Source organism: Stylophora pistillata, chromosome 7, assembly GCF_964205215.1.
Source record: "Stylophora pistillata chromosome 7, jaStyPist1.2, whole genome shotgun sequence".
Taxonomy (NCBI): Eukaryota; Metazoa; Cnidaria; class Anthozoa; order Scleractinia; family Pocilloporidae; genus Stylophora; species Stylophora pistillata.
The window spans coordinates 9,913,731-9,928,674 of record NC_142525.1 but is presented as its reverse complement, the minus strand read 5'-3'; the positions used below and the strand labels follow the sequence as shown (position 1 = coordinate 9,928,674).

General features: G+C 38.3%; 1 protein-coding gene across 1 annotated transcript; it reads right to left on the bottom strand.

The window, feature by feature from the left end:
- Positions 1–628: 628 nt before the first annotated feature.
- LOC111342457 (serine/threonine-protein phosphatase 2A regulatory subunit B'' subunit beta) lies at positions 629–13,440 on the bottom strand. Its single transcript, XM_022949542.2, has 14 exons — positions 12,495–13,440; positions 8,728–8,831; positions 8,344–8,449; positions 7,439–7,513; positions 6,673–6,759; positions 5,318–5,356; positions 4,896–5,013; positions 4,358–4,406; positions 3,772–3,858; positions 3,239–3,383; positions 2,826–2,856; positions 2,552–2,670; positions 1,655–1,761; positions 629–1,377 (listed from the first exon to the last, which is right to left on the bottom strand). The coding sequence occupies exons 1-14, from the start codon at positions 13,020–13,022 to the stop codon at positions 1,185–1,187; spliced, it is 1,788 nt and encodes a 595-aa protein (XP_022805277.2). The 5' UTR covers positions 13,023–13,440; the 3' UTR covers positions 629–1,184.
- Positions 13,441–14,944: the final 1,504 nt, after the last annotated feature.

Below are 14,944 nucleotides of genomic sequence, written 5' to 3'. Positions count from 1 at the left end.
CACAATTTCAGAAACCGATGAAGTCTTGAATTCAAAGCCGTGGTTTTTCTCACAGACGTTACCTAAATGAAAGTTAGCAACTTTTTAAAAGGAAAGTGAAATACCGTAAAGCGGAGGCGTTAGCTACTACAGCAGAACCAAGATTTAACGAGGTACCAAGGGACTGGGGAAATTGCTCCGTTATATCGAGGGTTCGTTTGAACAAGGTTCTGTGGCATACATTTTACCATAAGTTTAACCCAACCTCGCTCCCAGGGCTTTTCCCTTTTTGAATATTTTAGCGGGCGGGAAAAGGCCCTGGCATAGGCTGATCCCTGAAATTCTGGGTGTATTAAATTATCATCACTGTAAACATGGCGGCGCAACTAGGTGTTTCGCACGTGTTTGGAAATCTTCAAATAGCTTTTAATAAGAATAGTTTCCCTCCTATAACCTTTTCCCACCCGCTAAAATATTCAAAAAAGGGAAAAGCCCTGGGAACGAGGTTGAGTTTAGGCGGGCTGAAACTGAAGTAAGGTTCATTGTACTGAGGACTTCGTTATATAGAGCTTCGTTAAATCGAGGTTCCACTGTAACAGTTGAGTGGGTTTGAAGAAGTTATCTAAGTTCAAAGAACATTCCTCGCAAATTTCTTAACATCGATTACTAATTTTTTTTATTATTTTCTCCTTGGTACAAAAAGATCTATGAATTCTGGTGACGCAACCGCGCCCACAAAATTTCCCCTTTATCTATGCCGAACAATTTTTAGAGCATTTACGATAATAAACCTCTAAACAATACCATCGAATACTAAAATAGAACCTTACACTCTAGGAGAGCAAGAAAGTTGATCGGAGAGGGAACGGCTCTATGGCCCTGGACACTGAGCTGAGGGTGACAACTTTAAGGGTCACGTTCTGCTGTCACGGCAGTGTAACTTTATGGGCCCTTTCACTTACTAACTCTCCTATTTTGTTAACGAACAAAACGTTATCATGATTTTAACTGGAACAAGCGTTGGGGTACTTCCTTCTTCGTTTACCAACTGCCTACTAGTTATTTACGAGGGATTGAATTTAGTCCCCATTCTGAGCAAATCATGCCTCTGGGACTCTCTTAGTGAAATACTTCGGGGCAGTTTCTACCTTGGTTCGAGAGAACCACTCTACATGTCAGACTCTTTCTTTGCAAACGTAGTTTACTCAATAAAAGTCATCGTCGTCATCATCATCATCATCATCATCTACGTCATCATCTATTCCAGTGACCATTATCCAGGGTTTATTCTTGTTATTGTTTCCAATACCAAGTTCGTCATCATTTTCGAGTCCTTTCAGCGCCATGATATCTCCTTCAGCCAGGTCTTCATCTTCGTCGAAGTCATCCTCGTATAAACTGCAAAAAAAAGTGCCAACTAATTAGAAAAAAAAAAAGCATAATTTTCAACAAAAAATTTTCTTTTTTTCCTACAAATTTCAATTTTTCCCTGGTTCAAAATTGAATTTTCAGCTATTCTCTAGCATCGAGGGGGTTTTGAATTTGTTGTTTTTTCCTGTTGTATTTGGCCGTTTTTCTGACTGATAGCAACCATGGCTTAAACCTGGACGTAGTTACCATGCAACCGTGCCAAATGCTCACAAATGTCTAGCGGGTTTAAGTCACGTGGCCTTACCCTTCTGTTTGTTCATTGGCTCCTTCTTCAGCCACCAGCAAGTCGTATTCTTCTTGAGCATACCTCTCCCAGTCGGACCGTTCGTTACAATCGCCTTCTTGTAAATCCTAATAATTAAGTGCCATGTTGTAACTGAGAAACTGATTGATTGTTTGATTGAATTAATAAACAAATAAATTAGTTTTCAAAACATCGTTAAATAATCACCATATTTCTACGCTGTGAGAAGCGCCCACGCTTTACTAAGTTTCCACGCTCTGAGAAGCGCCAACGCCGTAATAGGCATCCACGCTCTAATGAGCGTCCACGCTCTAATGAGCGCCCCCGCTCTAATAAGCGCCCTCGCTCTAATAGGCGCCCAGGCTCTAATAAGCGCCCACGCTCCAATAAGCGCCCTCGCTCTAATAGGCGCCCAGGCTCTAATAAGGGCCCACGCTCTAATAGGCGCCCAGGCTCTAATAAGCGCCCTCGCTCTAATAGGCGCCCAGGCTCTAATAAGTGCCCAGGCTCTAATAAGCGCCCTCGCTCTAATAGGCGCCCAGGCTCTAATAAGGGCCCACGCTCTAATAAGCGCCCTCGCTCTAATAGGCGCCCAGGCTCTAATAAGGGCCCACGCTCTAATAGGCGCCCATGCTGTAATAAGCGCCTGCGTTCTAATAAGTCCCCACCCCCAAGGCCATAATTGCAAACAAGCGCCCCTCTCCTCCTCTACTTTAATTATAACTTTTTAAACTTCAACTACATTGGAATCATTACAGGAAAATAATAAGCGCCTCTATAATGCGCCCTCCTTTTAGTAAGCGTCCCTCTCTTTTAGCCGAAATTTCCCTTGCAATCGTGTGAGATCGATATTTCTTAACTGTATGACTCAAACAGTAATTGAGAAAGGATTCCTACCCTAGCTGCAGCAAACGGATCCCTCTGTTCAAATTCTAAATATTTATCCAAATTGAAGAATGTGTTGAAGAAAATGTAGGCCAGTTTGCAATTCTTCAAGTCACTCAGCGTTACGCATCCTGTAGGGAAAAAAAAATGATATAATCCTATTTTGTAAAAAGTGCAAAAAGCTTTTACAAACAGTTAAATTTCATAGACGAGTATTGCCTTTGACAGACAGTAGCAATAGCGTTATTTTGAAGTTGTTTTTGGTATTTTAAGACAAGGATCATACCTGGAGATTTAGGATTTACCATGTCTAACATCTGAGAGAGAAGACAAGGAAATAAAACGTTATATGCAATGACTGGAAATAAATAAACTTAGCTGTTATAGTTATCCTCAAATTTCATCACCATCGTTATCAGTTCTGCCACATTTACCATCCCCATACGGTTACTGTCATCCCATCTATCAAGCATTCCCCAATTCTAGTTACATGTACTCTAACATTTTCCCAGTTCTGGAAAAACTGCAGTGGGGACTTCGACCTGCGCCAAATTTTTAATTTAGATCCTTTACAAAAAGATGAAAAGCCCATTCCCTTGTTCCATGAATTTTCTAGTAATTGTTCAGATTGACAAAAAACTCGCATAGCAGCTGCAAATGGATACTACCACTTAATTCTGTTAATATACATTGACAAACCTGACAAAGACAGTCTTCAAACAGCATCGTCTCTATGCCAAGAACATCCATTTTGGTTATTTGTTCGGTATAAAAATACTCCAATTCGTACATGGACAGTACACCGTCTCCATCTAAATCCATACAGCGGAACCAGTACTCAATACTGTGGAAGGAAAAGGAAGCAAATGACAAACACTCCAAACCTCTTCACCGGCTTATAAATGGCTTCCTTCCTAACGGGCTCATCCAGAAGGAAATGACTGAAACCTTCCTCCACATCATACCACCCTCCCTACCCCCGAGAGATGTTTTCACTTTCTTTTGCCACATGTTTTCCTATACCCTCTTACAGACAGGAAGGTGATACTAAAAGAGGAAGGTCCAGAATAGCCTATTGTGGCCAACAAAGGCACAATGAGTGTTCACGTTTGTTTTCACGAAGAGGCGAATTTTCACTAACCTTCACCTGACAAGGTGCGTCAATTTTTTCAGCTTCTTACTGCCTGCTTAATTATTGTAAACAGACAAAAATGAAAGGCACATTTACTCACCTTCTTGGATGTTTCTTGTCCTCTTCAGAAAGAAGAAACCAAACGAATTCTGGATAAGTCATCTTGCCCTCCATGTAAGAGGCACCCCTACATCAGCACAATAAAAGGCATATTACAGCAAATCAAAGTGCTGTTGTGCTGAAAACTAAGTAGACTACTTTTTACAGTTGGACCTCCTTCACCAAAACACCATCTATTCAATTTTGACTCTACATACATTTTTAAGCACAAGTGCCAGTAATTCCTATTTACTTGTTTAAACTATGCAGTATCTTAAACTTGTCTTTGTTTTCTTCACTGTAAAACGACTAAAGACGACCTACAGCAATGATTTCTAGATTAATTTCAAGGAAATCATTTTAAAAAGTAATAATTACTATTGACCACTTTCATAAATGGCTGCCGGATTAATATTCTTTTGTTTAAATTTAAATTAGCCTTTCTGGCCTCGCTTGAGATAATGTATTCTTTTGAATTTTGTACTGGAGAACGAGGCCAGAAAGGCTAATTTAAATTTAAACAAAAGAATATTAATCTGGCAGCCATTTATGAAAGTGGTCTATGACAAGATTTATTTTATCCCTACCGTGTGACACACCCAGAGAAGAGTCTTTTCACTATTTTGGATGATAATGCTAAAGGCAAAATAGAAAATAATAAACAATGAGAATAAATTGAATGATACATTTTTCAATAACATATAAAAAGTACCTTGCACAAATTGTGTTCAAATACCCCACCCAAGCACAATTGTTTATAGAACCGTTCTTTGTGCAATCAACAAATATTGAAGCACTTAGCACAGTTAGGTACCGTTACAAGTTTTTGGTTCCACTGTTTGGTTTTTGGCCGGTAAACATCATACAACGTGAACATTTTCTTCTCAGCCATGGTGACTCATGAAAGCCAACTCTTCACCTTTAATCTCCTCTATTATTTTAAATTAAAAAGTGTATTTCGCTGTTTCAATTTCCCTACCCCAGCCAAGCAAGGTTCAAAAAATTTTCTACTCCCCACCCCCTGAGGACAAACTGTCATTGTCAAATGCCCATTGGTCACAGTGGGGGGGGGGGGGGGGTGGTGTAAAGTTTTAAACTGATTGTTGCATTATAAGCATCACATACCATGGTTGTTATGTCTCATCAGGTCTTTTTCATCGATCAGCAGATCATGGTCCGTATCCAGCTCCCAGAATTTACAATAAATTACATAAAAATGTTCATAAGAAAAATAGTCCAAGATCTGAAAGACAATGAGGTACAAACCATTAAAACAGTGACAAGTACATTCTAAGATTCTGATTCCAAACTGTCACAATAATACATACCTGAAGCTACATAAAAGCAAAAATATCTTCATTCCAGTTTCACTGGGAGGACTAAAAATCATTTCAATCTATCATTATTGCCTTTAATTGGTGGTTTCACTGGTAAGGGAAACAAAGAGGTTTTTCTGTTTCTGATACATGGGTAGAATCACAGAGAAAATTAGGCATTCTTTTGCTGTCTGCTGTTTTCCAAATTTATAATTTGCAGTGTTTCTTTACCTCATTTATGTCCTCTTCTTCTTCAAGTCGGGCTAAAACCTGGTGTGGGAGAAAAAAAAAAATATCATCAGATTTTCTTTATTGTGTAACAAAGGAATGAGTAGTTGTTTGTATCATTTTGCTTTGACTAACAGGGCTCGACACTAACTTTTCAACCTACTAGCCAAGTAGCCAGTGACAACTTTTTATAACAATTTCAGTTTGCTTATTAGCCAAACTGGCTAGGGGAAATAAAAAACCACTGGCTAAAACTTAAATTCTACCAGTCCGTGGCTAGTTGGCTACTGTTAGTGTCGAGCCCTGACATATTCTGTCATATGTTACACACATGTAGTGTCTTCTAAAGTTCCTAAAAATAAATGCATCTCACAGTCATGCCAACCAAAGGACAACATCTTTAACCCTTTGACTCCCCAGATGTGATTAACCTATTGACGTCCAGTGCGCCCGTATGCGCCCATGGGGACCCACACCCTTTCTACGCCTTGTGACGTCTCACTTTTAAACCTGGAGCACGAATTTGAGCATGTACTTGAACAGGTTGAAAATATCTTACAAACGATACCAGAATGAGCGCAATTGAGTGAAGGAGATTGGAGAAATAGCCAGAAAACCATGTAACTTTGACCTGAAAATCTGGATGAAAATCTTGTTCCATTACCCACCTACCTTTCTGAGCATGTGGTTTGAAAATAATGAGTAGTTTCTGTAAAAAATCTCTACACCAAAATGAAGCCTACTAAATTTCCAGCAAGTGAGGAGAAACTTCAGGCAAGGAGAGGGGAAAAAAAGGGCAGGAGAAAGAGAGAAAAGTAAAAGTCGTAAGTGGGGCATTACTTTTCAACCCAAAAACTATCTCGAAAGTTTGCTTTCTGCGCGTGCCAGAGATTTTCAGGCTGCCATTTTGCATTTGGATCGAAAGACCGTTGAGTGTACAAGCTGTCAAGGGGTTTTTGGTAAGTTTGAGCTTTTAAAACCACAACAGTGACCTGAAATCTGCTCGACTAGCTTCAAAACACAGTTTTCAACAAAAGCTGCGGCCATTAATGGGTTAACATTTAACTCCTCCCTATGATGCTTATACATTATACAGTAAATAGGTCATGAGAAAACTCAAATTTATCAGGTAGAAGTTGTTATAGACCTTGATCCACCACCAAATTCTAATGAACTAATTTAGAAGGAAATGTGTCAGACTTAGAGGGGAGAATTGACAAAAAAGGGGGAAAAGAGAACTCTCTTAAGAAATCAACAAAAATTAATCAGTTAATTAATTCTAAATTAATTGATACATTAATTAATTAAAAGAATTAATAATCAGGTCTTGGGAGATAAAGAGTTAGAGTTTGACTTGCTTCTAAAAAATTGCTATTCCGCAGTTCTGGAACTGTAATGCGTCCTGTCCATGAACTATTTACACAATAAAATATTCTGGCTAGGACCTGAGGAAAAAAAAAGTGAAAAAATCAACATCATGCTTGGTTCACATACTCGAGTTTCCAAACAAATTTTCAACTCTGGTAGGTATCAGGGTCCCCATAACAATCTCTAAGTAAGAAAATGTTTGAAGCCAACAGACATCTTTAAAACTTTGCATTTTAATATTTTACTGTAAAAAAATAAAAAAAAAAAAACCCTATGGGCTAGGGCTCAATACGAACAGTAGCCAACTAGCCACAGAAAAATGAAAATTCAGCTTTGGCTGATGGTTTGCGATTTCCACAAGCCAGTTGGGCCAGTAAACAAATTGAAATGGTCATAACATCTACAATGTCCCAAGCCACTTGGCTAGTAAGTTGAAAAGTTAGTGTCCAACTCTGTTGACCAATAAATTATTCCACCGTCTTTCAGAGAAATGTTCATAGCAAATCAAGGGTGTGGCTTATCAGCGAGAACATCTAAAAAACGCACAGAAAATTTGCAAAAAATACCAGTAAATACCAGTAAAGCCACAATTCATCAAAAATGCATAAGCCTGTGTAACAAACTAACAAGACCTTCATAAAAAATGAGTAAGGATTGAAATTAATCATTGCTTTGGCTAGTTTGTGGCTCACGTAAAAGAGCCTATTTTCCTCATAGGCATAAGCTTATATTTCTAGCTTTTTCAAATATACTTACAGTATGGATGTATCTGGAGTGAAAATCAGGAGCGTCTCGGAGAAACTCCAAACCAGGATGTGTTTGCACAATGTCCTAAAGGTAGAATATAAAATTATCCCGATCTGCCAACTCTTAAAGAAACTTTCTCTTTTGGTAACTGAAATTTTACTTTGGGTGACAATTTCATGAACATTGATCCCCAATCTGTGACCTTTGGAAATTAAAGCTGAACAGCACATGGCAAGTCTTAGCGTCGGAACAAGTAAATGACAGGGAGATGTGAGTCATCAAGTCACACGTGGTTTCAAGTTTTGCATTGGATAGGTTGCAAAGGTTGTAAGCTGCAGTCTTCAAGTTTTGTATTCATTGTGTATAGACAGGGCTTGACACTAACGGTAGTCCACTAGTCACAGACTAGTAGAAACTCAGTTTTGGCAAGTGGATTTCAATTTCCACTAGCCAGTTTGGCAAGTAAACAAACTGAAATTGTCGTAAAATTCAAGATGTAACAAGCCTACGGCAAAGCACTTGGCTAGTAAGTTGAAAACTTAGTGTGGAGCCCTGATAGAACAATCACCTTCTTAGAAAAGTCAAGAAATTAAATCATGATTAAAACATTCCCTTTTCATTATTATGTTAATCAAAAAATACCTCTTATCAACTGAGTGCAAGGTCTGTACTGTAAGTTACAGACCTTTTTTTTTCTTGCTTGGTTTTATTGCCAAAGTGCAGGGCAAAGTTAGTAACCAAGATATTTGTCATATCTCTGAGTTCGAAGGGAAGACTCCAATCCACTCAAACTTTTTTATTCAGCAGGCTGTACAATAAAATACGGCCTGCTAAATTGACCAATCACCGCACTGCACATGCTAAGTGAGAGATTTAATTACCCTATGGTACAGTTATGCTGGAGTATATTTTACCTGCAGGAGGGGAATAAAGTCTTCTGAAACCAAATAATTTAGGGAGTTTTTTGCACTCAAAAGTCGAACAAATCTTGATGCATCATCATGATAATTAGATGTCAAACTGCAAAAAAATAAAATTAAATAGACACTAATAGTAATGATTAAATTATTTCCAGTATTCAATCAAAATCAGCTTTCTACCAACACTGGCTACAAAGCCTAATGATTAGTTCTGTCAGCAGCATTTCTCATTTTTAATCTAGAATTCTTGAGAGAAAATGCAACTAGGCTTGACTCCACAGCTTTTGCTAGTTTTACTTTCTCGTTTTTGACCCGAAGCTCTGATATTAATACAATCATTTTGCAATAATATAACTAATCTAATCAAGTTTTAAGTACCTTTTCCACATGACATTAAACATTTGTAATGTAACGTAGCCATGTTTATATCCTCCTGCTGCGGAAAACAGAGGTTCGCGCCAGTAGAGCGGTAAACCACAAGCCTAAGAAATAAATAAAGATAGCCAGAAAACTTAGTATAAGCACTTCACAAGAAATGTTGGACCTTGTGTGCTGAAAGCATGTCTGCCAAATGGGTAATGATGCTATAAAGTCGATACTTAGGTGAAATAATGGCTGGTGGTCAGCTGACGGTCGGTTACCTTGTTAGTCAAGTTGGTGGACTGTGAGTCCACACTATCATTGATCATTTTCACTGTTATGCATCAAAAGAAAGAAATTTAGTGGATAAGGCTCAGAAATTGCCGTGTTATAGGACATAGGTTGAGGAAGCACCTCTCCAAGTTTTAGGTCTCTTATTTTTCCCAAACTTAAGATATTCATTGAAATGTTTTGCGCATATTTACAGAGCCCCATCATGTTGGTGGATATCTTTGTCCACAAACATGGCAGCCTGAAATAGTGTAAGACATCTGGAACTTACTTTGGCTATCTAGCCCACTGATTATTTACACTAAACCAACAAATATGTACAAAAACACTTTTTCTACCACTTCATTTCCTTAAAAGGCTAAAAATCCCCCGATAGGTCTCTATTAATTTTTTTGACAAACATAATCAGAGCTTTATGTCACGCAACCACCGTAACTCTGAACATCAAACTGCACTGGTTTCAAAACCAAACATGCTACATTTGAAAACAAATATGAATTAAGACCCTTTATGTGCCTGATGAAGATAAAATTTTCATGACTCTATATTTTCGGATTTTTGAATTTGATGACATCAAGTGAAAATCAGCAATCAGTTGTTACATGGTTAGTAAGTCAGCCAACACCTCGACCATTATCTCATATTCAACAGTTGGCAGCAGATCTGTTAAGTGTCATTGATGAATCCATTGACTGTCAGTTCTATATATCATTGAGTAATGTTAACAGTTCATTTGCTGGAACGGCAGCCATTTCTATGCCTCTTCCCCATAACAACAAGGTACAAGAAAGAAGAATTTCAAAAGGGGTACAGAAAATAAATTAATGTATTTTTTGAGTAGAGAAGATAGAACTCATTAAAAAGAACTGACCGAGTGACAGAAATGTTGGTCAAGTGTCAGTCAAGTATTAGCTGATATTCCGTCCAAATGTTGGTAGTCAGAGTATTGGCCGAAGTTTGACTGACACTGATTCTATATTTTGACTGATACTATCCACTGATACTTGACTGCCAGATGCCTTAAGCACAAATGATCTGAAATGTTTAGTATACTTGTATAACTTTTTATTGTCTTTACTTTTTCTGATTTGTCTTCGAAACTTCTACCGAATAAGTTTGAGTATTCCCGCTACCTGTTGCTAAATAATGTATGGGTATTATAGGTGGAAGTTACTTGTTAATTACTTCTGGGAGTTGCACCACATGAGGATACTTAGCCTTTTTATTTAAACTGTAATAGCATGAAAGTTATGCACACCATCCTATAGAAATACAACTTTTCTCTAAGCTTAATAAACACTGATTTGGAATATTTAATTTACTTAATTTCGTATTTTAAATGGGAGCTTATTCTTTCAAGCCTGGACATTTTACAAGATTAGTTTGATCTCCTCCTTTTGCTTTTCAGCAGAATGTGATCTACACAAATTGAACTAAAAAATTGTGTCCAGGATTTTTGAGTTTTCCATTACTTTTTGAGAGTAGCATTTTTGGTAAAAAGGCTTGCTCAGAAGCGCTACTTTGAAGAATAAAATGATTGATAAGTAACAAAGTGTTGACATTCCTACCAGCTTTTTGTAAGTGATGTGTGCAGATCACCCTCAAATTAAAAACAAGTTGTTGATTAGATTAGCATAGTCAAATATTAAACTTATCTTGTAAATTGTCTCAGCGAAAAAGATTAAACTCCCATTCCATTGAATGGTCAAAATTATAGATTCTGAATTATTTAAATTATCATGTCCAAAATCTGTGCATGAGCTTTGGAAAAAAATACAACTTTTGTGGGGAAGTGCAAATAATTGGCATGCTTATTTCACTTCAAATGAAAATGCTAATTTTGCATTTGTGATGCCTCATCACTTGAACATCAGTCTTCAATCCACATGGCCATTTGCTAAATTCTAGAAAACCCAGTAAAACGGTCATTGCAAAAAAACGGGAAATTACACATAATCCCAACTGCATAATGAGGGAGTAACATCTTTCATAAACAAACAACTATGATTGTAAATGTAAAGGGGTAAAAAAAAGATTTTTTTCTCTGTTTTGAGACTAAAAACATAGAATTCACCAGAATTCTTGGGGGGAAAATATTTTTAAACTTTCAAAGAGCGTAATTCTTTTGTTGTAAAGTGCTAAATGTTGGCCAGTCTGTAGGTCTTTTATGAACCTTGAAAGCAAGCCCTCGCACTTAAGAAGTTTTAAAAACGACAAACCTACATATTATTTTGGATCGTATCATTTCTGATTCTTCACCTGTTTTAAGATATTAATATTGAAGAGAGTTGTGTTTAGAGCACACTCAAAAGTTCTATAGTATGCAAATTATCCCTTCACTTTTTGGCTACCGTTTCATCAGAAGCCTTTGGCTACCTTTAGGAGACATCTACGCGCTTTTTCTGACTTCCATCGAAACTAATTCGCGTCTGTCAAAACATATGCAAGATTATGTTGACTCCAGGTTGCCAGAAAAATTGTTTTAAGTATAAACAGCGTTCTAAAAATAGGTCGTTCGATAATTTGAACTTTGCACGAACAAAGGGAGATAACCTTTTTCCAATCTGAAATTGAATTATACACTAAAGCTGTCTATAAATCGGTTTAACTAACGGGTTTTCTAAGCCATCGTTAAAATGGTTTGAATTTAAATAGAGTCTTCATCTGGTCATTTTACAAAGAGTTTTCTCTTAAACCTTTCCCAGTGATAAGAATGAAGCTTAATCGGGACCACTGCGCGTGAACAACGAAAATGAAATAACATGCTTCGAAACCGAACGTTGCGTAACAATAGAAGCCCACGCGAGTTTTCGGACTACTTCAAAATTTTACTTGACATGTCACACAGGCCCGATTACAGGGCAAATACTAAAATAAACCTTTTCAGCGGCCTGCTTTTATTTTTCAAGTGCCTCCTTCCTCCAAGTGACATATTGATCGTTCGACAGGTTCAAGAGATTGTCTAGAAAATAGGTGATCGTTTGCTTTCAGGCGAGTAGAGTAGACAAACAAACTTTTAAGACAGATTTAAATGATTGTTTGAATAACCTTAAGCCATTTCCGTCACCTATAAGCTGTATTTTTCTGGGCAAACGTCAAAAGAAAGTGTCTATTTAAATGTCGGTTTGAAAAATTTGGCTGAACGTGACCGTAATACATGAAAACAACAACGCCTGACTGCGTTCACGCATAAGTTTCCATTAGGGAAAAAATTTTGTCGAAATCTAACTCTGCTTTGTATCTCGGAAGAATTCCAGACCATCGGTACAAAAAACCCACAACACAAGACTAGCTAAGGTGGAATCGTTGAATTTTTCATCGTGCGTGCATAAGTATCGTGCTTTTTTGAGAGGTCACAGACTGGCTTCCTCGTTTAACAGTAACCGCTGCAGCTAACTTATAAACAATAGTCACGCTACAAAAACTCGGTTTCAAGTTCCATATTGAACTTAACTGAAGAAAGTAGTCAAAAACACACAGGAAAGTAAAAATACCTTGGCCACAGATCCAAAGTCCTCTTTGGGAATACCGCTTTCGTATAGTTTGAATATCTGAGCGACCTTGGACAACGTAATTTCACATGATGGAGAATCTTCTGGCTTCCCAAGCGGGAAATGAAACTGCGGCAAGTGCGCCGCGCACCCTGAGAAGATTCTCACATTATTGAAGATGAAATGTTTATCCTTCATCGGATACCTCGTCCCTTCATTGTTCTCTAACCTGGGAGAACGCGGAGGCGATTTAGACCCTGGTCTTCGCGAAGATCGTTCTCGAGGGCTTCGTGGCGACCGCAATAATTGATTCGGAGAGCTGGTTGGCGGAGCCGGGGGCGAAATGGGCCTACAAGCGCCGCCTATTGCATTTGTCGAACCAGAACTTGACAATTGCCTTGGCGACAAGGGTCGGCCTTGTATTAACTTGTTCAAGTCATTTCTCAGAACTCGTTGAGTCTCGGGCGTAGACAACCATCTGAGAAACAGTTCGTCGACCTTCGCTTTCAAAATCGGAGAGAGATGCGCCATGAATCGGCGGCCAGCGTTACTTTGGATCAATGTATGCAAACTGCCGACTCGACATTTATCTGAAGAATGGATCACTTTCTTCCATCGTCGTTTGAGTCCGCAAAGAAATTCGAAACAATGATTTAAAATACCTTTTCCACAATCTAATTGTTGTCCACAACGTAAGCGTAAGCCACAAGAATGCACAAATTTCCGTGTTGAACTGTCGTTGACCGAGTTGTAGATAACAAACACGTCTCGAAAGTACCTTACACAAACAATTTAAAATCACATCTACGAAGATTCAGCTTGCCTGAGGCCTGTTTTGTCTTGAAATCATATCAAGGTACACAGAGAGGATGGCAACAGTGCTCGTTTCTCGGACTTTACGCCATATTTTCCATATTTCACATATAACGAGGAAAAAATCGAAAAATCGAATAAGCGCGGTTGATAATGAACAAACAGAATATTGATCAGCGGTCGTCAGAATAAATTAACGTCGTCATTACCAGTCCCCGTACACGCTTCCGTATCCTTCTGTACCTGTGCGTTCTTTTTGTGCGTTTTTTATTTTCCACCCTCCTTCATCAACAACAGCCTGGCCCCTTCACTTTGGTTTGACTTGCAAAGATGGTTTCCTAAAGGTTCTCTGGTAGGAACCTTTTGCAAAACCAAATTCAAAGCCCTTTTCCAAAGTAAAGCAATAAGGTTGTTTGGTTTTTTTCTTTTTTTCCTTTCGTGTTTGTTCTTTCAACACGAGGTAGATTAATGACTACATTCGAACCTCCTTTTGCGACCACTTCTCGATGGCGACCACCTTTTTCATTTGTTTTGGACCTCCCGTAAGCGACCCTTGACAGACGATTGACTTTTATCTCTCAACAACCTCGCTCCCAAGGCCTTTTCCCTCCGTTAGGGTGGGGCCCTGGGAAAAAGATGGATCTCGGGCGTAAACTGAAAACTTTTTCAACAAATGTCGTAAGAGTGGTGCCACTGAAAGTGTCTCCCGAAATAGCTTAGTACCGTGTGAATTTTTGCTTGCTTCCGTTCCCGGAAGAATTTGGACAGGACCACTTGGAATAACAAATTAATCAAGTACCCGAAAATTGGACCCCCTATGGCCCTGACCTCTGGTAAGCGACCATCTTCCGCCAGCAACCACGTACATTTGACATTTCAGGTGGTTAAGTAACGGAAGGTTTCACTATATTTAATTAGATGTTCATGTTTTTCATTTTTCTTTCCAACCCCTACACTGTCATGTCTTTTCTCCAGTATCTCTTCCAAATGCATGTTCTCCTTCAATTAGGAGAGAATCTTACCGTGTAACTGACTTTTTTATTCATAGTATAAATTCTGTAAAAATTTGAGAAGCGCTCGCTTAGATACTTTGGGCCGTTCCTTTGGTCTGTTCCTTTGGTCAAAACGATCGAGTACGAACAGGGCCATAACTCCCTTATCAACATTTGAAGCAAATATCAGGAGGGACAATCCGGCTACATTATTAATTACTAATGACGGCTGCATAAACTGTCACCTTTGTGGTTGGCAGGAGCTTAATTGTTATTTTATTAAAATTGTCAAGTACCAATTAATTTTAGTCACAAGTATAGGCAATTTAACTTATTGTAAAAATTTCATCGTAATCTATATATTTATACACCTGTTAGAAGGGTTCAACTTGGTACCCGTAAAACAGTGCTCGATACATGTAGTAGAGCGAGTATAACGTGTGATAAGCAGAAAAAAATCAATCAACTAATATTCATCCCTACAGACCTGTTTCATGGTTGACCACTCATCATACACCTGTACTGAATATCTTAGTGCGATTTTTAGATTTTAGTGTAATTATAACTGTCCCCGATTAGTAGACCACTTGTGGTCAGTTAGAAGATTTGTCATGATAACCAAGTTACTGACTGTCTGTAACTAAAATG